Source organism: Pipistrellus hanaki, assembly GCF_964339955.1.
Source record: "Pipistrellus hanaki genome assembly, chromosome: 6".
NCBI classification, from domain to species: domain Eukaryota; kingdom Metazoa; phylum Chordata; class Mammalia; order Chiroptera; family Vespertilionidae; genus Pipistrellus; species Pipistrellus hanaki.
In genome coordinates this window covers 56,821,807-56,847,464 of record NC_140508.1, presented here as the reverse complement: position 1 = coordinate 56,847,464, position 25,658 = coordinate 56,821,807, and the positions used below count along the sequence as shown (strand labels likewise).

The following is a 25,658-nucleotide window of genomic DNA, read 5'->3' as shown; positions in this document are numbered from 1 at the left end:
GTCTCCTTTTAATGCAAGACCTTTAGCCCCTCACTTAAGGTTCCTCATAAGGGGTGACATCTATACTAATAAAAGGGTAATATGCTAATTAGACCAGACGTCTTCTGGACGACCATCCAGACGTCTTTTCTGACAAAGCCAGGCCTGCCTGCAGTCCCAGGCGCCAGCACCTGCAACTGCGGCCCAAGAGAGGGAGAAGCCACCCACCCCCAGTCCTGGGTGCCAGTGCTAGCATTTGTGGCCCTGTGGCTGTGGCCTGGGCGAAGCCACCCGCCCACAGTCCCCTGCAGCTGCGGCCAGCCCAGGTCCTGGGTGCCTGTGGCCTAGCTGTGAGGAGATCCTGGGTTCGGGGTGTGGAGCTGAGGCAGAGGTGGTCAGGGATGATGATCAGGCCAGCAGGGGCACAGTTAGGGGTAATCAGGCAGGCCGGCAAAGGTGGTTAGGGGACAATCAGGCAGGCAGATGGGTTAGGGGTGATCAGGCAGGTAGGCAGGTAAGCAGTTAGGAGCCAGCAGTCCCGGACTGTGAGAGGGGTGTCTGACTGCCGGCCCAAACCTATAGGGCCTAAACCGGCAGTTGGACATCCCCCATGGTGTCCCAGATTGGAGAGGGTATAGGCTGGGCTGTGGGACACACCCCTTCCTTGTGTGTGAATTCCGTGCACTGGGCTTCTAGTTACATACAAATAGCTTGGATGAGGAAGTGTGCCTTAAAGGCTCTCACTTCACATTAAGAGGTTGAAAGATCTTGGGCTGCCCTGTTTGCTGATTGGCAAACCACTCAGCTTGGTATCAGGGTCAGCCCAGAGTTCTGTGTGCCAATTTTCTCATCTGTAAAGTTGATATATCTGTGGGACTGGGGCCCAGTTCCCTCCTGGAAAGCACTGACTCTTGCATATGAGAATAGAGTTTGAAGTTGTCAAAAGTTTATTGTTCATGAGTAAATGGTCTTTTTTGGCAAAGGGTAGAAGGGATTACTTTCTTTCTCATTCTTGAGAGTTGGCCCAGGAGAATAAAGTTGCTCAAGAAAAATGAGGAGCTTAGCAGAGGTAGTTTGTTTGTTTGTTTGTTTGTTTGTTTTTAGCTGGGGGAGGAGTGGTGAAGGAGGGAAAGGATAGAAATATTTTTTCTTGTTCTGGGGAAAAAATTGATATAAAAAAGTTCTTTTTAAAAAGGACATTTTATTTTATGCTATAGTCTTTTCAGTTCATAAAGTAATATGATAATGTCATTTGGGAATTTACATAATCTCTATCCAAGTTAATTGTTACTATTTTACATTGCAGAAAAATTCATGGAGCATATTATAACTTACCATGAATTTGCAGAAAACCCAGGACTTATAGACAATCCTAACCTTGTAATACGGATATATAACCGGTAAATATTCTTGCTTTTGTAATTGCTAACAATTTTTGCAAGGTTGTTTTCCAAGTGCTCTTTTTAACTATTACCATCTTTTTTAGTATAAAACTTGTTATTTTATATAAATGAGCTAATGGGTAATGAAGTTTCAGCTCCTTTTTTGGTGATTAATCCTCACCTAAGCATATTTTTTCCCTTGATTTTTAGAGAAAGTAGAAAGGAGGGATTGGGGGGAGGGGGGGGGGGGAGAGACACATCAGTGTGAGAGAGACAGTTCGATTGGTTACCACCTCATGTGCTCCGGGGCCAGGTAAATGCGCTTGACTGGGAATCAAACCCAAAACCCTTTGGTGCACATGCTGATGTTCTAACCATTGAGAAATACTGGCCAGGGCTTCAGCTTCATGTTTAAGTGGAGTATTAAAATGTTATTTTTGGTAGATTTTATTGATTCTCTGTTCAGAGAAGTTCCACTTGACAAAAAAAAAAAACAAACTTAGCTGACAATCTTTTTAAAGAAAAGAATAAGGAATTTTGTTATATCTCCTCTTTTTTTAAAATATATTTTTGTTGATTTCAGAGAGAGAGAAACCTCAATGATGAGAATCATTGATAAGCTGCCTCCTGCACGCCCCCTATTGGATATTCAGCCCGCAACCTGGGCATGTGGCCTGACCGGGAATTGAACAGTGGTCTCCTGGTTCATAGGTCAACTCTCAACCACTGAGCCATGCCAGCTGGGTTCGCCTCTTTTCTTTATCACTGTTTACCCTCTTCTCTCTCATTCATCATTCTGTGTAATGGTTTGACATAATTTTTATTTCTCACAGTTACTATAACTGGGCTTTGGCTGCTCCAATGATCCTTAGCTTGCAAGTATTCCAGAAGAGTTTGCCGAAGGTGCGTTGGTCTGCTGTTTGTTGTCTTCATATGTCTACAGCATATAGTATTTAGAAAATTCCATATGTGCATATTTCTAAACTGGGTACTTCTCAAGGTTTTATTTAATATTATAAAAGAGCCAAAAGAGTTCTGTGTGCCTACTGAAATGATCTCCTGTCCAAAATCTAGGAAGTTACCTAAGCTGGCACATCATTGTCATTTTTACTAGGTATTTATACCATTTTCTGATTGTGTTTAAAAGTTCAGAGATTTTTTTTAATAGTTAAACATAGAATGAATGAAAAAAAAAAGATCCTCTTGTTAATATTGAAAGAAATAGCAAGAAGAGGATGATGTAGCTGCCCAAAGCATAACATCAGTATGATTAGGTCAAATTGTGGTTAATAAATTTATGCAGAACATGAGGTTGCTTTGAATCTGTCCTGCAAGAAGACATCATCGGCCTAATTGGTCCTCACAGCTCGGTAGAGATGTGAGAGCAGCTCACCTGCCAGCTCCTGAGGAGGCTGTTCCTCTGTGGCCTGAAACCACTTCGTCTCATACCACGTAACTGCCATGAAGCCGGTTGCCATGGAGAAGACACTGTCCATCTTTCTGATGTTAGGAACTCAAGAGCAGTTCCAGCGATGTGGAGATTGTTGCTCAGACTTCGTGATAAGGCACTTCCTGCACGCTAGTGGGAGGAAGTAGTTGGTGCTTCGTGACTGAAAGATTGCTAAACTAACCGAAGTTGGTTGTTTCCAGGCCACAGTCGAGTCCTGGGTCAAAGATAAGATGCCAAAGAAATCTGGTCGCTGGTGGTTTTGGCGTAAGAGAGAAAGCATGACCAAACAGGTAACCAGCCTGGAGGTATCCTTTCCATAAGCCGAAAAGAAGTGAATCTTTGACTTTTTTTCAAAAAACTTTGTCAAGTCCATTTGGGGTATTAAATTTACGATAATAGTCACCATTTTTGAACAGTTGCTATGTGCAGGTACTATGCTAGGTGTTTTACATGTTACCCCTCACCTTTACTATAGCCCAAAAGTATAGATGTGTGAGTTCGCATGTGTATAGGTAAGGAAAGTGGGCACAAAGAGATGAAATTCCTTGACTGGGAAGGGACAGAGCTAGGGTTTGACCTTGAGTTCAGCTTTAATGCCTGTGCTCTTTGCACTTGGCTGCCTTACTTTCTAGTTAGAGCGAGAGCTTATTGCCCTCATATACAGGAAGTGGCGGCATCAGTCCCTTCTATTCTGCAATCCCAGTGTCTCTGCTGTGGACCATTTGTACTATATTTTATGACTTGAAATGGTGCTCTTTTAAAATTTTTCTTCTGGCTTTATAGTGACAACTCATAGGTTTTTGTCCTATGGCTCAAACTAGAGAAGGTCAGTTTTCTTGAGTATTTTTAAGTTGTGGATTCAGAAAGTAGTTTTGCTCATTCTTGGCAAGGACTGCTGATGAATTTTTATTTGTCAGTAGAGAGAAAAGCTGCACTTGACCGTTATTATCTTGCTTTTTTAGCTGCCAGAGGCCAAGGAAGGGAAATCCGAGATGCCACCCACCAGTGACCTGCCATCAAGCACGAAGGAGCCAGCCAGTAGCAGGTGGGGACTCCCCATTTTTCTTCCAGGCTCACAGCACTTGGGCCACCCCTGCTTTGGTTATTGCATTCAGACTGATTTGGGCGATTTTGTTTCATTTTTAGTCAGAGACATCTTTCTCCTATGGACATAGGAGAATAAATGTCTTGTTCGTGCCACTCAGCTAGCAAATGATAGCTTCTGCTTTTCTAAAAATGTTCGTGTTAGTCCTGGCTGGTTAGCTCAGTTGGTTGGAGTGTTGTTCTGTACACCAGAAGGTGGCAGGTCTGATTCCCAGTCAGGAGTTACGGTGCATACAGAAGGCGGCCAATTGATGTTTCTCTCTCACAGCAATGTTTCTTTCGCACTCGCTCTCCCTCTCCCTCTCCCTCTCCCTCTCCCTCTCCCTCTCCCTCTCCCTCTCCCTCTCCCTATCCCTATCCCTATCCCTATCCCTATCCCTATCCCTATCTCCCTCCTTTTCCTTCTCCTTTTCCTCTCTCTAAAATCGGTGATCATATCCTTGAGCAAGAATTTAAACTACATATATATTATTCATTTAGGAAAGTAAGTAGCTCATCACTGTTTCCCAAATACCTTGCTCCTCCATCCTGGAACCATGGAATCGATGCCTATGAAATAAACGTAGGCCTTTAGGAAGGGGGGATATTGAGGAGTCCTAAGATGGGCTGTCCATGGTGCCTCTGCTCCATGGCTTCCTGTAGGGCACAAAAGGGAGATATTAAAAGAGAATCTCAGCCCTAATTGGTTTGGCTCAGTGGATGGAGCATCAGCCTGTGGACTGAAGGGTCCCAGGTTCGATTCTGGTCAAGGACATGTACCTTGGTTGTGGGCACATCCCCAGTAGTGGGTGTGCAAGAGGCAGCTGATCGATGTTTCTCATCGATGTTTCTAACTATTCCTCTCCCTTACTCTTTGTTAAAAAAAAAAAAAAAAAAAGCAATAAAATATTTTTTTAAAAAGAGAGAGAATCTCAGAGATTGTGGCTTTCTTTCATTTCTTGGAAGAAGTAGCACCCCTTTCGACATTCACATTGGCTTGCTCTTAGAGGAAGTGCCACCATATACCCCTTTCTTCTTTCTGCCATCGGTGTACTTTCCCCAGTCAGCTTCTTTCTTCTATTTCCTAACTCTTTAGTTCAGTAGTCTGTGTGACAGTATACTCTTACTCTTTATCCCATTCGGTTAAACAGTATGTACGAAATCTTTCTTGTTAGTTTTTTAAATCTTCATAAGCAAATATATTTTCTTTTCTTTTTTTTTTTTGTACCTTTTGAAATATACGTATCTACTTTTACAAGTAGCATTCACTGGTCATAGCAAAAATGCCCAGTGATAGCTAGAAAGTAACCTCTGGCCAATCATGAGAGGGAGGAGGAAGGTGGCTTTATCACTTCATGAAATGAATGTGCAGGCATGGGAGCAGGATGTGGGAAAGAGGCAGAGGGAAAACTGTTTCCATTTCTAGAATAGATTTAGGGTCTCTTTCTTTTGATCCTAAATGAAAAGCTCTTACCAATAAAACAGTCTGCTGTCTCTCTAGTAACCGGGTTAATGTTGAATAGGCCCGCAGAGGATGACTCATCCAGTGACGAGGGGTCACAGGAGCTTCACGAATCAGTCAAAATGGAGCCCATCCCCACGGAGGCCCCAAGCCACAGCAGCACCACCTCCTATAAGAAGTCTCTCCGCCTCTCCTCCGACCAGATCGTGAGTAGTGTGTGATCCATGTGAATCTAGTCAGATATTATCTTAGTAATAACTGTTCAAGTTGACCTCCTTCCTCTTCTGTCCATTTGATCACAAGCCTCACACACACAACACTGTGTGTTTGTATAGATGCTTACATATAAATGCTTACATATAAATGTCCACCTCCAGGGAACACCAGGATCACAGTTAGATCCACCCCTGACTCTCCTACCTCAGTTTCTGGGAGTGAGCTGAGAAATCTGTGTTTTTACCTTGTTTCCCCATGAATCTTAAGCAGCTCTCTCATCACTGGGTCACCCACTGTCTCGAGAGCCACAACAACAGAGAAATAATGTTTTCCTATTTAGACACAATGTCCCCTTTCCTATTTCTTTTTACTCCCGGCTTTTCACCTGTTTTCAGTGTGAAATGGTTTTGCTGTGCTCCCAGTCTTAGGTATGGAGAAGGAGCAGAGAGGTGGTTTTTTGTTTGGGAGATGAGAAGTCTCTTGGAACCCCAAGCACTGTTCAGGCAGTGGCCCCCTAAGCCCAGCTCACTGAGTGAGCCATCCTGTTTGGTAACCATGCGGACTCTGTGCCAAACTGTTTTCAGCTGAATTTTTTAAATATTCAGTTATCTTGTTAATGTATTCCTTCCCATTTTTATGTATTCATACACATATATGTATATTTACACATTATGGAGATTAGGTTCCTTTTCAGTGACTACAAATTATTGGAAAATGTGACTTTTTGATATATGTAATTGCATTAGTTTTTATAATTCTGCCTCTGTGATTTTCTTTATTTGTCTACTTTTTAAAAAAGGCAAAACTGAAGCTCCAAGATGGTCCAAATGATGTCGTGTTTAGTATTACAACCCAGTATCAAGGCACCTGCCGCTGTGCAGGGACCATTTACTTGTGGAACTGGAATGACAAGATCGTCATTTCCGATATTGATGGAACAATAACCAAGTAAGCAGGAGCTTGGGGAGGGTGGCAGGTCAGGCAGTGTGCCCTGGGCCGGAGCGGAGGGCAGGTTTCCTCAGTAAGCACCCAGCTCTCAGCCATCATCAGGAAGGTTTTTTAAACTGTATACACGGAGACATCCTGAGTGCAGTCCACAGATGGATGGAGGGGTGGGTGGATCCATACAAATGTAATGTCAAACATAACGATAGGGAATATTTAGTTATTTAGTTTCTAAATTTTGGCATTAAAAAATCTGAGAAACTATTGAGATTAAGAAAGAGAAAAAGGTGTATAGTTGTAAATTTTCTCTAAGAACGAACAGCTCGTTCTCATGTCTGATCTATTTTCAGAAGCTCCTCAGGAGTGTATTTGCAGGAGACTGCCTCACTGTAAATTGCCCTGTCAGTTGTCTTGCCCCTCTACCCAGTGCTTTTCGGCAGCTGGTATATAACTAAAAAGGAAAACACTTGGCTTTTATATGCTTGATTCCCACTACCGTTTCCTCCTTTTACCCTCTTAGGTCTGATGCTCTGGGACAGATTCTTCCACAGCTGGGTAAAGACTGGACTCATCAGGGTATTGCAAAGCTCTACCATGCCATCAACGAGTAGGTCTCCTGTCCCACCTGCTAATGTGCTCTAGAATTTTGCTTTAAGAACTATTGAAAAATAGTGCACATGGAAATCACGTGTGATCGTGACCCAGCTATGGCCACTCTTCTTTCCCACTCCTTTCCTGTAGCCTCACACAAAGGAAAGTGGCAGCCAACATCTATCATCTCATTCTCACAACGCTATTCTGTATTTATACTTACAGCTATAATTGGGTTTTTAGCTGTAATGTAACGAGCCGATTTTCAGTTTTGGTTTATTAATTGGGTACTTGGTTACTTTTAAATTTTCTTTGAGGATGTCATGCATGCACGGGGGCAACATTTCACTCCTGGGGTCTTCTGTGCCAGTGCCACAGAGAACAAACAGTGCCATGGCCTTCAGGGGACCCTGATACATATGAATTAAATTGACTTGAAAAATTACAGTCTTAAACATTAGTTGAGGATGCCCTAATATGAAAATTATGTCAGTCCCCAAAGTATAATTTTGTTCCTTGGTTATATAATGGCTTTCCTTATGCAAATTGTCTTTATAAATAAGATACTTTGTGTGTTTCATTTATAGCAGGTCATTTAAATATAGTCTAATATTTTTTGTTCTGTAATCTGCCTTTCATTGTTAGGGGTGTCGAACTCAATCAGAGAAGGGGCCAAAATCTAAAATCCAGCCTAAATCGCGGGCCGAATGGTTTACTGAACAGTCATAAACTGACAATGTCATAAACTGACAGCGGAGTGCAGTGATGATAGCGCGGTGCGGGCCACATTGCAAGGCCTGGCAGGCTGGATTTGGCCCTCGGGCCTTGTGTTTGACACATGTGGACTAGATGATGAATGTACATCAGAACTTGTAAACTTAGCATAATCCCTAGTTGCATATAATAGTACTTTTATATCCCCCCCCCCTCCCCATGGTGTTTTCTATGGAAATGTGAAATCTTTATAATCCTATTTTCCTGTTAAATTCAATAGTTTAATTTTCACAATATATCGGAGGATCTCTACTTGGATCTTTTACAAGAAAAGTGTGTGTGGGGGTTTTTCCACCTTTACCCAAAGCACAATGGGCTAATAAGACATATTCTCTTTCAGGAATGGCTACAAGTTTCTGTACTGTTCTGCTCGTGCCATTGGCATGGCCGACATGACCCGTGGCTACCTGCACTGGGTCAACGACAAGGGCACAATCTTGCCCCGGGGCCCTCTGATGCTTTCCCCCAGCAGCTTATTCTCTGCCTTCCACAGGTAACTGCCCACAGCAGCCCCTCTGAGTGTGGGAGGGGGGCTGGGGCCTGAGTAGACTGTGTGAAGATGGTGTCAGGCTCGTTGAAAGGGATTGTATCTGTTTCAGAGCTTGTCATAGTTCTTTGGCTTGCCCATAGCATTTTTTTTTTTTAATGTATATTTTTTATTGATTTTAGAGAAAGAGGAAGGGAGAGGGAGAGAGAGAAACATTGATTGGCTGCCTCCTGTATGCCACCCTACCTGGAATCAAACCCGAAACTTAGGTATGTGCCCTGACCTGGAATCAAACCAGTGACCTATTGGTGCACAGGACAGTGCTCAACCAGTGAGCCACACCAGCCAGGGCTCCCCCATAGCATTCTAAGTCACAGCTTGCCTGGCCTATTTCAAGCATGGACAAGGAAAGTCAAGTTATAGGAGCGGCCATTTTCTCTTTCCTCAAACCCCATCAAATTTTCTTAGTTATCAGGTTGACTGGCAGAGAAGAAAAAAGAAACCTGTTACAAAGGATTTTTTTAAATGGGTGGTCGTGCACACTAAAATTTTTCAGTACCCTTCACCAGGAAATGCTACCATTTTGAATTTGGTGACTTTATTTGAATTTTTCCTCACTAGGGAAGTGATAGAAAAGAAACCAGAGAAATTCAAAATTGAGTGTCTAAATGATATCAAGAATCTGTTTGCCCCATCTAAGCAGCCCTTCTATGCTGCCTTTGGAAACCGTCCAAATGTAAGTGTCTCCTTTGGGCTGCACATTCTGATGTGGGGGTAATACTGAGGGGAGTATACTTTTAGGGTGTTAGCTATGTCGTAATTCTCAAATGAATTTTATAGGCAAAATGCATGTCTGTTCTGTTAAATAGATTTTCACTTTATTCCAAATTCTTAGAGTAATCGGGGAGATCCTGGAAGAGGAGATCTGCCCCAGAATTTAACATACGACGAAGGGCACTTTCTCTGTTTCTGTGGCTTCAATTCCTCTTACCTCAGGTGGTTAAGCCTTGTCCTTAGATCCACCCCAGAACCATGGCATGAGTGCTCATCCTTAACTCACACTTCCTGCCTCCACTCAGAGGGTCCTCAGACCCCTCGGGCATGCAGAAGGGGCTGCTTCCTGGCCGCTGGTGGGCAGTGGGGTTCCTCTTGCTCCAGGGTGCCCCTGGCGTCTCCTTGGCGCCCACATTTTCTGAATATCCCAGCACCCTCTGGGCTTGGCTCCACTTTTTGTTTGGATTTGTCTAAAGCTCAGTTTCAGTGGCAAAGCTGCGTGGTGCCCAGTTATACATGTTTTCCGTAGACCGTCTTTTGTTTGTGCAGTTCTGCCTCACGAGGAAGTGGAGAAGCAGTGCCTAATTTCTTCTCCCTCTAATCATCCTCCTGGTGTTTTCTTCTTCAGGACGTTTATGCTTACATACAAGTTGGAGTTCCAGACTGCAGAATATTCACTGTGAACCCCAAGGGTGAATTAATACAAGAAAGGACCAAAGGAAACAAGTCATCGTAAGTGTGTTCCCATTTCTCGGCCTCGCACCCTGCAGCCAGGGTGACAGACAGATGCTAAGGATCGGGCCACGCTCAGAGTATCAGAATTACCACTGCCTTTGGAGGCTTTCCTCATGGCCTGGGTATTTTCCCCTCTATTTGTGGGATTGCCGGTTCTCTTTGTGCCCAGGGAAGGGAGGGAGACCAGTCTCCGATCCTACCCATCTGAGGAACCTGAGTAACTAGCTTTACAGCCTGTAGTATTGTGCTCTCAGATCAGCCTCACAGTAAGAGTCTGTGCTTTTCTTCTCCAACCCCTTCCAGGTATCACAGACTGAGTGAGCTCGTGGAGCATGTGTTCCCCCTGCTCAACAAGGAACAGAATTCTGCCTTTCCGTGCCCAGAGTTCAGCTCCTTCTGCTACTGGCGGGACCCAATCCCCAAAGTGGACCTGGACGACCTGGCCTGAAGCGGCCCCTCTGGGGGGTCCTCAGTCTCTTGTCTTGCAGCTAGGGAAGGTGACCGGCACTTCTGCGGGACAGAGGACACTGGGATCCCTCTCAGCCACAGGTGTGGGGCAAGACCTATGCTGACAGCTGGCACCAGCAGGGACAAGGAGAGGCTGTGGATCAGGAACTGCCCTCTCCTTCACCCTCCTGGCTTGGCAGGGTCACAGCTCAGTGCCCCAGCAGAATTGAGGGCAGCTTGGACCGGAGGTCAAAGACCTAGGCTCCTGTCCCTGGTCGGTTCTCACGCACACTCTGTCAGGTTGTGTGCTGGGTGCTCCTTTAACTGCATAATTTAAAAAGAAGCTAACTAAGAGTGGACCAAAATATTGCACAAAGTAAAGTGTTATAATTTCCACTGGGCAGTTGGAAGTGTTTCTCTGTAAAACCAGGGCTTTGTTAAGGGGATCTGGGTCCACCGAACTGCTTCAGGTCCCATTAATGATGTTGGCTCAAACCGCTTGCCCATGTTTCTTCTGTGGGTTCCTCCTTCCCTGCTACCCTGAAAGGAGACGCTGCTGGGGCCACTCATCCCACCCCACAGACACGGGCTCCTGGGGAGGAAAAGCCACCTTTTCATCTGTGAACCTTGCAAGAAGAGAGTTTTGCAAGATATATGTTATGTCTGTAAGAATAGGAATAATAGTGAATGTTGGTTAAGCAGCAAAGAACAGCTCTGTTTTCAGGGAGGCCTTGGAAATGCAGGTGTGCATTTACTGTGGCTCCTGGGAAGGGTTTTTCTCTCTGTCCCGCCTGCCCCTCAGCTTCTCAGCCTGGTTGTAATGAGCTCAGGTCAGAGTCCAAGCAGACAGCACCGGGGAAGGCTTCTGTCCTGTAAGCTAAGAGCCGAGAGCCTGGAGAAGTCAGGTTGGGTGTTGACAATCAACTCAGTACTAAAAGCAGCAGAACTGTCGGAGAGGAAGCTTTCAGGGGACCAGAACTGACCACACGGCCCTCTTGGTGAGAAAGCAGTGAGCCGAGTTCCAGAGCAGAGGGAACTGCGGGTCCAGGCGCCACCCCGCTCAGGATGGTTTCCATTTCCACCTGTCCTTGTGTTGGGGGGCTCTCCTTGTTTTGTTTACTCCACCCAAAACAATGCTGATGCAAAGATGGAGAGTGGCTATTTGTCCAGATTGGAGAGTTGGAAGTCCCTGACATAGCTCAGCCATTTTTCCTGGTGCGTTTGGATGCAGAGACAATGGCGAAGGCCCTTGAGTGCGGTTCTTAGTGGCAGCACCTGGAGGCACATGTTCCCAGAGGGGAAACAGCACACTCTTCCTCCAGTGCACACTTCCCCGCCTTCAGCAGGTCAAGGTCTAATTGTTCAATAAGTTCCTTTATGTACAGTAGGTAGGGAAACTAGGTAATGCTTTTATAAAGTTCTTCCCAGTTAGTGAATTAAATTCCTGATAGAGTGGCCATTACTTGATCTGTAGATGCTGTCAGTGTGTCCTCGACTGTGTTTGCTTTAGAAGAACTTTACGTGCTTGACCTGAGCCTCTGCTATGTGCAGTGTGAAATATCAATATTTATCTTTTGTAGAGAGTTTTTGACTAGACAGTTTCTTTCTCCGGACACATGGGCCTATCTAGAAGGTTCACCATAGGAACACAGGTCTCCCAGTTCTGTGTTGAGGGTGGCTGATCCTTTGTCCGAGTGTCTGTAAGCACTATGCTGTCATTTCCCTTGCTGTAGACTGATCCAGTGGGTACATACACTAATTAACATACGTTTTTCCTTATTTAAAGGAGTCCCTCTTGCTGAAAAGTAGATGATTGCTATTACTATAGTGTGGTAAAAGTATTAAGTTTGTGCTGGAAACCCATTGCCATTTGGTACAAATGACATGTATTCTTTCTGTGAAAGAGAGATGCCCTCAAGTGTGTTTGTACACAGACCCTTACGATGGTGAGTGAGTGAAGAATCATCAACCTTGCGCTGCTTTTGGTGGTGGATGGTATCCCGGGGAGATTGCAGGCAGATCGGGCTCTTTTAAGTCATTCTCTCGGTTGCTTCACTGGCGAAACAGCCATGGCCCCTTCCCTCTTTCCAGCTCAGCCTGACGTTAGCATCTGCGTCGATGTCCGTGTGGTGAAGCTCGTGCGGCTGTGGCATCGGCATCGGCACCTTCCAGGCGTGAGGACGTGCGCGTGTGCCCACAGCATGCCTGTGTAGCGTGTGTGCTGTGTTTGCTGTGCTTAACACATCTGCATAGTTTTCAACTGGAAAAAGGAAAACTTACTACTGTGATGTCCTAACGTGAAAGCTGCTAACAGTCACAGGGAGAAAGCTGGAAAATGACTGGGGGTACTTGTGCCCCCAGACTGCGCACGGCCCCTCCCCAGGGTGCGCTCAAGGTGCAGCCAAGGCCTTTACAGACAGGCGAGAAGTCACCTCTTCCTCTTTCCAACTTGGTGAAACAGACTTTCCCAGGGAATTTTACAACTCTTCGAGATCATCATGCTTACTCTAGGAAACCTTGTTTACCCGTTTTAGAGCATGCTGGGTATAATGTAGCTAGTTAAAAATTGAGTTTTTGTTTCAAGTAAGTGCTCTTTCCAGATGAAAACTATGTTTCTGGTTTGAAGGTAAGAAGGGAGGGGGAAACTTTGTTCTTTTAATTTAATAACTACATTCTGATGAAGTATTTGATTTTTAGACAGCAGTGTCACTAATAAGTTTTAAGTTGTCAGAAATTGTAAGCATCAGTCCAGTACTCTTAGTTGTGGCAAAGACCATTGTCTTAAGATAAATGGTTCCTATTTTGGTGCAGTGTTTGATGTTCAAAACAAAATGTTACAATAAACAAACATAAACTGAATGCGTTGGACTCTTTCCTTCAGAGGACATCTAAACCATCTTCTCTGTACTCTTGCCAGAAATTGTTAATTTCCATAAATTAGCATTTTAATCTTTGCTGACTCTTAAATTTGTCTACAGAAAGGACTTCTTTTTGGTGCTTATTTTTATAAAACCTGACTCCAAAAGTGAGGCTACACCCTCAGGAACTAACCTCTTGCTTTGTAGGTTGTGCCAGGGAATGATTCACTCATCCATATGTGATTTCTGGGGTGTGCTCACTGGAGTCCTCGAAGCTGTGTTTCCATTCCACCCCTCAGTCCTTCAGGTTCCCCTGGAGTCCCTCTCACAGGACCCCACCTTCCACTAACCCTTCCTCAGGGTGAATACCAATTAGCAATCCTGATGTTTTCATCGGCTTAGGAGAGTCAGTGAACTTGGATCAAAAGCCACATCCCACGTGTTATTTAAATGAGCATCTTTTTATCCCTTCAGATCGCTGGGCCCTGCCAGATGCAGCATGTGCTGGACATGTTGAATCTCAAAAAGGCCGCCATCCGTGTGGAAAGCGCTCATTTCATGCTGCTTTGCCGCACCAGGATGGTTGGGTGAGAGGTCAGGGGAAAGGGAACTGGGGCTGGGGGTTGTTCTTTGTGGAGAGAAAGGAAGAGCTCAGACTGGGGTGGGCGGGGGTGATTATAAAGGGAATGGCTTCCAGCTCTTCAGGGATGAGCAGCCGGGATCCTAACCCGCTCTCAGGAGGCCTGTCTCACTGCAGCTTTCTTCTGCTGCACTGTGTACCCCTTAGAGCAAGTCAGACTAGGAAAATCCAGCTGGCACACACACGTTTTTGCCCTCTCTCCTTTTCGCATGCCTCTCCCGCCAGCCCCGAGTTTGACATGCTTGCCTTAGAGTTTGCACATATCCTTTTTTTTTTATTATTATTTTTTTATTTTATTGATTTTGTACAGAGAGGAAGGGAGAGAGATAGAGAGTTAGAAACATCGATGAGAGAGAGTCATCGATCAGCTGCCTCTTGCACACCCCCTACTGGGGATATGCCCGCAACCAAGGTACATGCCCTTGACTGGAATCGAACCCGGGACCCTTCAGTCCCCAAGCCGACGCTCTATCCATTGAGCCAAACCGGTCTCGGCTGCGCATATCCTTTGCATATATCCACGTACACTTTCTAGACAGACACGTATGTCTGTTTAGAAAGTGTATGTGGATATATGCAAAGCCATGTTTCAAATATACAAGCTTGGACTTGGTGTGTCTATGATCACAAATACCTCTATCCTTTCAAACTATAAATCAATTGTGGAAAACAGTTGGAGAGATGATAGGGTCACTGAGAACGCTAGATTAATGTGCTAACATAGAAATAATTTCAAGTGCAATTTACATTGATTTGCATTCTTTATTGCTGGGACCATTTTGTTGTTTGCAGTCATTTGGCCACTTGTAATGTTCACTTGGGGAGAGAGAATGTCTCGGTCCTGTCTCTCTCAGCTTAGGAAGTGCTCTGCCCTTTTCTCAGCAACAGCTTCTTTATTTCGCAAGTTGTAACCCTGCGCTGCTTGGTCCTGGGCTTGTTCCTGTGTCTCCTCGCAGGCGCAGGGCTGCTGCTTTCTAGGAAGGGGCTGCCCACAGCTCCTGCAGCCTCCAGCTCAGAGATCGTGTGCTCTCTTGGTCGTACCCTCTTAAAAGATTGTCTCCTAAATGGACCGTGACTCGGCTTTCCTCCGACTTCATCCTGAGTGAACGCAGGGCCTGCTGTAGTTAGACTTAGTGTACTTTGCTCACTGTGGATACACGGAACCGAATTTTTTTTTTTTTTTTCTCCAGTAAATGAGTTGGAATGCACTGAGAGAGGAGGACCAAGTATTACTTGGTGCTCTAGAGAACCATCTGTGGTCCCTGTGTTTCTGGCTATTGTGCACTTACTCCCTTTGGCACCAAGTTAAGGTGTTTACAAGGGGTGTGAAGGCGAGAGGGCAAAAGCATGCATGCATGCCAACTATAATAGATCTTCCTGAAAATGCTCTATGGCACTGGGTTTTTCCATGAGTCATTTTTAGGAAGCCATTGATACTCTGACAGCCACCGTTAGCCGGTCTCCCAGCTGGAGAAATGGGGTGAGAATGCCACTCTCCCCCACCCTCCTGGACAGAGAGACCCAGACTTACTTTAAAATACTCAAACAGCAAACCCTCAGGCTCCTGGCCACTCCTCCCTGGCCCGGGGGTGGGGTGAGGTAAGAAAGAAGGCTCCTCTCAGCAGCCAGGGGCCACCCTGTGATCTCACTGGCAAGCGGGCTTGGAATTTTTACAATTGTTACAGCATCACAGCATCTGGTGGCTCGATTCAGTCCAAGGAAACTTGTCTGTGGTCCTGAGGTGCTAGGGGACGTGCCTCCCCAACAGATCTGACCAACCTGATGAGCAGAGACCGCCTGGGCAGCGCCTGGCGTGCCTCGCGGTTTCTGTGGCTGCTGGGAAGGGAGTAACGTGCTGGGCTTCCCCGGAACAGCGCATGCTCTGCAGGGGAAGCGCCTGCTTCTCTCAGATGATCTCAGCTTTATGTTGGGCCTCTTGTTGCCTGGGAACCCGGGTTTAAAGCCCCATCTGTGTGGTGTGGGCAGGGAGCGATCTCATTTAACTGGCACAGCTGCTAATTAGATGTCAGTTCTCAGCACGCCCTGGAGCAGCCCCCCTTCAGCCGTGGGGCTCCGATGGAGGCCCTGACCTCCCGGCACATCCTGTTTTTATAAGCAAAGAGGAACCGAGTGTACATCATGGATGCCGAGGAGGGAGTTAAATGGTTGAGATTCATTTATTCAAGCTTACTTTCTATAGCCGTTAAAAAAAAGTCAACGTCTTTCTACAGTTTGCTTTTTTAGCAACAACTCTAAATCCACAAGGCCACCGGGTGTAAGTAACTTGAAGTGGTTTAGTGGTTTTACATCTTTATTGACACTCCCTGTCTTTGCACTCAAATTGTACATGTCATTCAAGGAGCCCAGCGAGCTCACGCCAGTCTCTTGGATTCCTTCACAGCTGGGCAGAGGCCCGGGGAGCAGGCTGTGGGCCCAGGACTCGTGGTGGCACGTGCCACTTCAGTGTTTAAACTTCTTTCCTGCATGCAGTACAGACAGACGCTCTGGTAAAGACTGTGGCCACAGGTATCCGTTCGGCCAGCCCTCCACCTCAGACCTGCATCCAGCAGCATTTCCTTCTCCAGCAGCAGGACCGGCTCCCACTGCCTCGCCCAGGGCGGCACCTTGTGGGCCCAGCTCCGGCCCCTTGGGGCAAAGCCAGAGCTGGCTTGGAGGTAAGGGCGTGTCCCAGCGCTCAGCCCGTGGGCATGACCAGCGTCAGTCCTCGCTGCCTGCTGGGGAGCTCTAAGGTGTGTCTGTGGCCTCCAAAGCCAGAAAAGGCCGTTACCTTGAGAGAGGTGGTGGGACGTCGACAGAATACTAGACCAGTGGCTCCAGTTACATACATAACGTGAATAATATTAAAGCTTTCCGGTTCTTACACCTTCCTTCGCCTTACCTCTCTCCCCAGTGCCCTAGAGGTGGGACTGGAAGGGATATAAGAAAAACCCACTAAACGTGGAGTACATCTCGTCAGAGTCCGTGTGAGCCAGCCTGCCCCCGGTCACCACGATGTTGACGCCGTCTCCCGCCCTCAGGTGCACGATGAGGTGGAAGGCGCCCAGGCCGCCACAGGTGTGCAGGGCCCCCGGGGGCCCGTGGTGTTCCAGGAATTCCCTCCTGTAGCCCGCCGTGTGCAGCTGCGCCACACTGGCGTTGGACACCGACAGGACCGCCTCCACGTACGTGTCCCTCTCGGGAGTGAGCGTGGCCGTGATGAGGTAGCGCCCGTCGAACGGGGCCGTGAAGATCCCTGGGAGGAGGAAGGCGGACACGTTCACGGGCCGTCACCCAGCGCTCTGCAACAGGCTTTCCGTCCGCGCACCTCCACCCACCCGCTGACGGGCACCGCTCTTTCCCACCGACCCAGGCCTCTCTGCAAAACCCGCCGCGGAGTGCTCGTCACATCCCGAAGAGGACAAACACTGAGAACCTCAGCCCTGGGAATGATGACTGCACCTCACCGACACCCAGCGCGGCCCCGGGGGAGCTGCCCCTTCGTGCCCTGCGCGGTCAGAGGACCGTCTGGCCTTGCTGGGGGAGAGCTCAGTCCTAACGCTGGCCTCAGTGCGCCGCCCGGGCCTGCTCCCCCCACCACCTAAGATACAGTGAACAGCAGCCACCCAGGTCCGGGCTGCCTCTTGCAAGCTTTCTCCACTGAAAGTGTCCCAAGCCAACTCCAAGTCAGCCTCACCGTTTGAACCCCCCTGTGCTCGTGGGCCGGAGACGGCACAGGCGGACCCGGCAGCTGAAGCGGTTTCAGAGCAGGAGACGCCACCGCAGGGCCACCCTCTCTCCCGACCCTCCCTGGCTCTGCTCATCGTGAACCACCAGCTGCGGGAGGGGGCAGGGAGGGGCGGGGCGGACTCGGCTGCCTGCCCCAGGGTGTGACGCCCACAGGCTGGGAGAGCCTCTAGCTATCTGCAGTCACATGAACACTCCCAGGCGAGGGCTGGTATGCTGACATCATGACTGGGAAATGTCACTGCACACCCACCGCCCTGCAGGCTGGAGCCCCCTTCACAGCCCAGCGGGGAGCGGCCGCACTGCCAGCTGCCCCTCCAGGGCCCGCAGCTGCGGGGCATCTCTGCCAGTGCAGCCCCCACCCCCACCCCAGGCCCCACACAGCCCTCCCCCCCACCCCAGGCCCCACACAGCCCTCCCCCCCACCCCAGGCCCCACACAGCCCCCTCACACACACACACACGTACCGGTGCTGGGGTCGTACACGTCCCCGTCGTTGACCAGCACTTTGTTAAAGAGGACAGCGCCCCTGTCGCTGGGGAAAGGCTTCTGGGTGAGCCCCGCGGAGAAAGACACCAGGAAGGGCGCCGGAACCCCTGGAACAGAGAGGACGGTGTTCACAGGCAGGTGGGGGTGGGCCTGGAAGACGAGGCCCGTGTGCCTGTCTCAGGAGGCAGCCTCCCCGCTTTGCTTTGCCTTCAATTGATAGAGCACCCGGGGACACGGCCTCCGAGAGCCAGGCAGGCAGATGGGCTGTGAGGAGGGCAGGGCTGGGCTGTGGGACAGGCACTGGCTGGGAGTATCCATGTGTGAGCCCGTGTGTTAGACACTGTGTGTGTGTGTGCATGTGTGAGCCCATGTGTGCCACACTGTGAGAGAGAACTGAGGCTGACTGAGAGTCTCTCAGAGCAAACTGATGCTGTGCTGTGCCTCATTGCGGGGGTGGAGGGAGGGAGTAGATATGGGAATAGTCTAGGGAGGTGCTTACTCATGGAAGAACTAACAACACCTGGACCCCAGGGAGCTGGTCAGGGCCACACCAGGCTTAGGTCCACCCAGTGGGCCTCTCGGGGAACTCCACGAGCTGGGTGCACGCATGAGGGAGAATTCCTGTCTGGCCTGCCTCTGACCCGCTCTGGGGAGCACAGCCTGCAGGGCTCAGCCCAGGGCAGTCAGCCAGGCCCTGCCCACAGCTGGCGGAGGACGGCCGGGCCCCGTCTCCACCCACACTCACAGCCCGAAGCGGGGAGGACACGCAGGGCAGGGGCTGCCACAGAGGACTGGCCTCCTGCCCACGTCCCCTGGCAGACGCACCTGGGGAGGCTGCAGGCGGAGACTTGGGGTACCCTGGAAGACAAAATGGGAACGGAACGTCAAACAACATCCCACTCAGCTCGTTTTCAGAGCCTTCTCACTGCTCCTCACACTACGTAGGCATAGCACAAGGGCACCACTCCCAGCCACCTTCCTAGAAACAGATTCTCCCCGCTCCCCCCCCCTCCACCTGCCTCCTCACTGGGCCCCTTAGCCCTGGGCAGGGAAGAAGGCCCTGAGGGTGAGCTGGCCGAGGGACTGAGGAGGAAGGAGAGGCGCTGGGCTTCTCGGCCAGGGAGGAGAAGTCCAGACTGAGGCGCTCACACGTGCCAAGGACCCTGCGAGCCCCCAGGAGCACTGTCTGTGCACAGCTTTCCCTCCAGCGGGCTGGAAGCAGTGATGTCACATGGGTGGTGGGAAAGGACTGCATGATGGACAGACAACAGCTCTACAGAGCATAAGCAGCCCCGACAGTGAGACAGACTGCTCCGAAAACATCTGTTCACAAGTCATAGCCCGGCGCCTCGGCGTCCTCATCTGTAAACGGGACTAATAACATCCCAGTGCTGTTAATAGATTTTACCTATTGCCAGATTTTACATACTGCCTGATGCACAGGCCCCACCTGCCTTAGTATATACACTCACACTGAGCTGGACTTTCTTCCCTGTCCTCACACACTCCCTGAGCACAAGTGTGTACACACACGCACACACACACACACACACACTGAGCTAGACTTTCTTCCCTGTCCTCACACACTCCCTGAGTCCTATCACCACCCTCGGGCAGGAGAGGGAGCTGACCCTCAGGTCAGGGGCCGGCCCAGGGCCAGGCTGGTGGTGACAGCTGAGCCAGAACTCTCCAGCTCGCCTGCTCTGAGGCAGGCTGTCTCTGCTACATAAGCTCCCGATGCACATCTGGTTTCCCAGGTTCACTTCCTGCTGGGAAGATCAAGGAGCTTCCCCTGGCCTAGATTCCAGCCCAGGGGACAAATCTAATTCATTGCACTATCCCGGGGTGCCCCAGGCTCTGGGGGTTTGATTAGCATGAACGGGTCCCTCAGGACCTCAGCACTTTGGAAGAAGCTCCCTTTTAGACCTTATACCCTGAACCCACAAGCCCCTGCAGCAGGCCCGGAGGCTCAGACTGCCCCTCCATGCAGTCCGCCCTCTGAGCTCACCTGTGCTGGCCCCCTGAGCCTTACCTGGTGCTCCCGCGAAGCCTTCTGTGCTGGGGACGGGCGCCTGCCCCGCCTGGCCGTTCAGGCCTCTCCCGGACACGCCCTTCCTCCCCGGAGGCCCAGCCTCTCCCGTCTCCATCATGACCCCCGTGGAGCCCGGCAAGGAGGGCAGGCCCGCCCAGCCGGGCCAGGCCGGCCAGGGCAGCGGCTTTTGGGGTCTCGGGGGCAGAACGGGCCGTTGTCCGGGGTGCTCGGCGGGCGGGGGCGCGCTGGGCCGCGGCAGCGGCGGGGGCGTCGGCTCCGTGGGGGCCTCCGCCCGCGGCGGGGGCTTCTCGGAGGCCGGCGGGGCCTCCCCTCGGGGACGAGGCGGGGGTGCTTCCGAGGGCTCCTCCTCCGCTGCGCATTGGGGAAGTGGAAAGAAACAGAGTTGAAAACCTCAGGCCTGACTGCTCGGCCACAGCCCCTCTGTGCTGGGCGGCTGTCCCGATTGCAGCATCAGCGAAGCCGGCTCTGTGCCAGGGGCAGGAGAGCGGCCTCCACAGCGCGGGCACAGAGGGGCTGTGTGTCCAGCTGCCCTCGGGGGCCGTGGGAGGCCCCCGCCAGCCCCTCCACGATGGCCGTGCTCTCCCCACAGACCCCCTTTGGCTCCAGCACTGACACGTCCTGGTTTCACCGTGGAATGGCCCCATGGGGGTGCCACGAGTTCCTGAAAGGAGCCAGCTGGCCTGACATGCAGACCAGCCAGTCGTGGGGTCACTGTGGACGATTTTCGCAAGCTGAGGGCAAGGCGACCCCAAGCAGGTGTCCGGGAGCCGGAGCGATCCCCGCAGGGGGTTTCCACCAGAGGAACCTCCTGATGCAGGCGTCCGCCCTCCGGGATGGCACGGTGACGGTGCCGCAGCCAGGAAGCTGCCGCCCTGTCCTCCGCCAATGCCTTCCTGGCACGAGGCTTCCTTTAGAGGCCCCCGGGGCATCTAAAAATAGCCAAGCCTCGCCGAAACCAGCTTGGCTCAGAGGATAGAGCATCGGCCTGCGGACTGAAAGGTCCCGGGTTCGATTCCGGTCAAGGGCATGTACCTTGGCTGCGGGCACATCCCCGGTGGGTGGTATGCAGGAGGCAGCTGATCGATGTTTCTCTCTCATCGATGTTTCTAGCTCTCTATCTCTCTGCCTTCCTCTCTGTAAAAAAACAATAAAATATACTTTATTAAAAAAATTTTTTTTTTAAATTAGCCAAGCCTGGCCAGACACCCCACCTCCTCAGCCCACATGGTGCCTCTAATGCCCAGGCTCCAACACTCTAAAACGATGTCCTGGCAAAACCAGTGACTGTATTTTTGAACATTTTAGTTTGATTTTAAAATGCACTGAAGTAACTGTGGCATAGAGAGTGTTGAAAAGTGAGAAGACTCCAGAATAAATACATAAAATCTAGCAAATGATAACGCAACGCTATTACTAATTCAGCGAAAAGAACATACTCCTAAGTTAGGGGTGTCGAACTCAATCAGAGAAGGGGCCAAAATCTAAAATCCAGCCTAAATCGCGGGCCGAATGGTTTACTGAACAGTCATAAACTGACAATGTCATAAACTGACAGCGGAGTGCAGTGATGACAGCGCAGTGCGGGCCACATTGCAAGGCCTGGCGGGCTGGATTTGTGTTTGACACATGTGTCCTAAGTGATTGCTGAGCTGTTCAGCCCATACTGGCATAAGTACTGCCCTGACGTTTGTGCTGGAACTCTGTTGGAGTGGGAGCAGGGGGAGCAGGGAGAGACATGGAGAGCCGTGGAGAGCCCAGGCCGTCTGTGGCTAAGTCATATAACCTATACAATGTCTACATGCTGCCTATGACACCAGTACAGGAAGACAGAGGAAGCCACTCAGTCCCTTTAGAAATAGGGAGGCAGCCGGAGGAGCTGCACGCGGGTGCCCAGAGAGAGAGGGTGACGGGGAGACTCGGGGGCACTGGCCCAGATTTCCATCATCAGCTTCCCGGCACTGTTTTTCCTGTTTTTATAAAATATAATTGTAGAAGACGCCAAGGGCCTATTTCAGGGGTGGAGGGCGTCTGGCCCTCAGGCCACAGAAGGCCTGAGAAATCACTGGGTCTGGCCCTGCCAAGGCATTAGGAGTGAGTTCATTAAATGTGTGACCAAATTTAGCAGGCTAATATTTAGCCTGCTATACATGATAATTGTGCACGGCTCCCCAGTGATGTTATAAACATCCAAACGGCCCCGGGCAGAACAAGGTTCTCCCCCCTGGGCCCTCTTTCTCCCCATCCCTTCCGCCCGCTTCAGTCTCTGTCTTTTGTCTTCTCGCCTCCCCCTCGCTGTCCTCCCTCCCGGGGCACACCTCTGCCTGAGCTGCCATCCCACATCACTGCTCTGTGCGCCCCTTTCCTTCCTCCCACCGAGTCCTTCCTTTAAGCCCCAGTTTAGGTGCCTTCACCCAAATGTACATATAAAAAATACTTCCCTTAGTCCGACAACCCCAATGAATTACAGTCAGCAGAGTACCTTAAAATGGCAAAGTCCGGGCCCTAAGACTGGTCCTTTTTGTTTCTCCCCACCAAGCCCTTTTAACCAACCAACCGTGTCTCTGAAATCCACTGGCATTTTCCTGATCTCTCATCCAGGCACTCAGAGCTCAGAGTCATACTTTCCTCCTCCCTCTTCCCTCCCTCTTTTCTCTCTCCCTCTCTCCCACTTTCCCTCTCTCTCTTCCTCTCTCTCCCTCTCCCTCTCTCTCCCTCTCTCCCTCTCCCTCTCTCTCCCTCTCTCCCTCTCCCTCTCTCTCCTCCTCTCCTTCTCCCTCTCCCATCTGTTGCTAAATCCAGCTGACTCTAGTTCTGAAATACTTTGGCTCCTTCTTCCACCTCTTTTGCACAATGCCCTGTAGAAAGCATTCTAGCATCCCTGCTCAACACTCTTCATCTGCTTTCCGCTGCTCATCAAGTCCGATCAGACGGTCTCTGCCTGGCGTCACAGGCCCCAGCACCTGCCCCTCTCCACAGGCATCAGCCTCAGGGGTGCCGGCTCTTATCTGAGCTCTTCCTGTGGCTTTTTTTTTTTTTTTTTTCTTTTCTCTCTCCCTAAATGGCCTCCTCTGGCTCCCTCACTGAGAGAAACACACCCAGCCCTGAAGTTGCAGCTCACATACCACCTCCTCTGTGAAGCCATCCTGGACCTGCCCGGTAGGGCTTGAACAATCCTGTCTCTGAAGCAGGAAGCTCGCTGGGCCTCTGGGGGCTCTGTCAGTTCCTTACCCGGCCTCCCTGCCAGGCGATGAGCGCTGGAGGACACAGTTTAATGACCTGTCATCCCCAGCGCCTGGCACAGGAAATGGTCTGGCGAACGAAGGAGGCTGGACGGATGGCAGGTGCTAGGGGCCACACCCACATTCCTGCCAGCCTTTAAAGTGGCATCTTAATTCTGCCAACAGCTGCCCCTCTGGGGTCCTGTCAGGGTGATACTGGTGGGCAGAGTCAGCGATCGTTCTCTCTCTCCTAGTCCTCTCTCCCTCAACACCCAGACCCCTCACACTGAGGGGAAGGCAGGGGGGAGAGAATGAACAAATACTCTGTTCGGGCAAATACCCTCCACTAACCTCCCTGGGGGTCCTTCCTCGAGCACCAAGCGCTGAACGCTCCACCACGCCTCCCTCTTACCCCCCATCACATCCCAGCAAGAACGAGAAAGCTGCACAGCTGCACCCGGACGGACAGAGCCCACCCCGGCTCCCAGCCCACACTCCCGCCGGCATCCCTGGCTCCTGATGCAAACACTTTCTACAAACTTGAAACCAAGACGAGACAGCGCTTTGCTCACTCCAGAAAGATAGCTGGCAGCCAGGCTCGCTGAGCTGGACATGTGTTTCTAATCCCGACAGCGGCCCTCGGAGCCGAGTGTCTGCCGCGCTTTCGGCGTGAGGCTGGTGAGCAGTGGGTCCGGGCATGTGTGCTGCTCTGGGTCAGGGCCCCGGCCCCGGGCACTGCCCTGATGCCAATGCGTGGCCTCCGGAGCAGGCCAGGCAGGACCCAGCCCCACCATGGAGGGACTGGGTAACAAAAGCCACTCCCTCTCCTTACAAGTTCCCACTACAAGCCAGTTTCAGCTTCACTAAGACAAAGGCCTGCCTTTAACAACCACCCAAACCCACGAGGCTGGTGTGCGGCTGAGGGATGCGGGGCTGGCCCTCCTCCTGCAGCCGCTGGGGGCCCTGGAGGCAGGCTGGCCGCCGTGTGAATCGAAGCTGCAAAAGTTAAGGCTCCTCAGCATGTTCCTGGCACTTCAGCGGCGTCTTGGCACAGAGCACGCGGCTGTGGGTCAGGCACTGGCCTGGACGTCGGCGTCTGTGTCCGTGTTCCAGGCCTGGCGGCGGGGAAGCCACTGAAACCTCCTGAGCTACTTACTCCCTCCTCCACTGCACAGGCCCACCGGGCTGGCGGGAGGCGCACCCCTAATCACAAAGCCGGGTGCGCCCGGGAAGGGCAATTCACCAGAGGCCTGGGCCAGGGGATGTGCCTACAGACCAGATGCTGCAGCTACGGCAGTGCTTTACAGACGCCCATCAAGGCTCCTGGCTTTAAAAACCCACCAGAGGCTGACAGGAGGAGCTAACGGAGTGGGCCGTGTGGGCCACACCGGGAAGCAGAAGCTCGGTTTCTGGGAACAGCCCACGCCGCCACCGCCAGGAAGTCCCCACGGTGGCTCCCGGCTGACCTCACAGATTGTCGGGACGCACACACACACACACACACACACACACACAGGGGCCCCAGAGGGAGAGGCGAGAGCAGGCCAGAGGCACGCCCCCTCCAGGGGGGACAGGCAGGTAACTCAGAGGAAAACCCGCTCTGCTACCACAGCGCAGGGCGGGGGAGCGGTCCTCACGAGAGGGCTCCCGCGGAGCACAGGCTGAACGCTGGCTCCGGGGCCTCACCGCAGGGCGGCCTGCGTCTTCCTCCCAGGGCAGGGCCCAGGGGCTGGCGTGACCCCGCGGGAAGCCCAGGGGGTCGGGCTGAACAGAGAACACGGGTCCACGTGTCTGAAAAGCTCACCGCTGACAGCGCAGCTCAGGGGCCGCACTAAGAGCGGTGGCCGTGCCCCTGACGTGGAAAATACTTCCCTCTCTGAGTCTCAGGGAAGGGGTCTCGCCTGTCTGAATTCCTCCGTGGCAGAAACCCACCAGCTGATTCTAACGTTTTATGGAAAGGCGGAGCGGACCCACGCCACCTGATCTCCGGACTCATCATCCAGCTGCAGCCATCGAGACAAGGAGAGGCAGATCGATGGCGACCGCGGAATCGGCCGCCTTTGTGTTGGTGGCAGGTGTCCCCGTCGGTGGTTTTAGTCGCTCTCTCCCTCACCTCCCTCCTGCCCACGGCTCCCTTCCGGGCACAGCTGGTCCTGGGCAGGCGGCTCCTGCTCCCACTTCCGGGGCCAGAGCGAGGCCAGGGCTGACCCTTTTCATTACAAACTCCTGGGTCTCCCTCATCCCCGGGAACAGGCCCCTCCTGAGTGAGGCCTGGATTCCCGGTGTAAGCTCCCAGCGGGCTTTGCATGCGTGTGGGGAGCTCCATCCGCA

The 25,658-nt window shown here is 51.1% G+C and overlaps 2 protein-coding genes across 3 annotated transcripts in view; one reads left to right on the top strand and one right to left on the bottom strand.

Annotated features, from left to right (window-relative positions):
* Window positions 1-13,184, top strand: part of LPIN2 (lipin 2) — a 70,537-nt gene extending 57,353 nt beyond the window's left edge. For both annotated transcript variants that reach the window (XM_084888106.1, XM_084888105.1), the window contains exons 10-20: window positions 1,286-1,379; window positions 2,195-2,264; window positions 3,012-3,101; window positions 3,774-3,856; window positions 5,418-5,562; window positions 6,372-6,520; window positions 7,038-7,124; window positions 8,223-8,375; window positions 8,991-9,105; window positions 9,772-9,875; window positions 10,182-13,184. In XM_084888106.1, the coding sequence (XP_084744232.1) occupies window positions 1,286-1,379; window positions 2,195-2,264; window positions 3,012-3,101; window positions 3,774-3,856; window positions 5,418-5,562; window positions 6,372-6,520; window positions 7,038-7,124; window positions 8,223-8,375; window positions 8,991-9,105; window positions 9,772-9,875; window positions 10,182-10,326 (1,235 nt within the window). In that variant the 3' untranslated portion in view covers window positions 10,327-13,184. The remainder of the gene's footprint in view (window positions 1-1,285; window positions 1,380-2,194; window positions 2,265-3,011; window positions 3,102-3,773; window positions 3,857-5,417; window positions 5,563-6,371; window positions 6,521-7,037; window positions 7,125-8,222; window positions 8,376-8,990; window positions 9,106-9,771; window positions 9,876-10,181) is intronic.
* A 1,120-nt stretch (window positions 13,185-14,304) lies between these two features.
* The window catches only part of EMILIN2 (elastin microfibril interfacer 2), a 42,140-nt gene continuing 30,786 nt past the window's right edge, over window positions 14,305-25,658 (bottom strand). The window contains exons 5-8 of the mRNA XM_084888910.1: window positions 20,089-20,460; window positions 18,882-18,914; window positions 18,035-18,163; window positions 14,305-17,076 (exon numbers count right to left, since the gene is read on the bottom strand). Of these exons, the coding sequence (XP_084745036.1) occupies window positions 16,739-17,076; window positions 18,035-18,163; window positions 18,882-18,914; window positions 20,089-20,460 (872 nt within the window). The 3' untranslated portion in view covers window positions 14,305-16,738. The remainder of the gene's footprint in view (window positions 17,077-18,034; window positions 18,164-18,881; window positions 18,915-20,088; window positions 20,461-25,658) is intronic.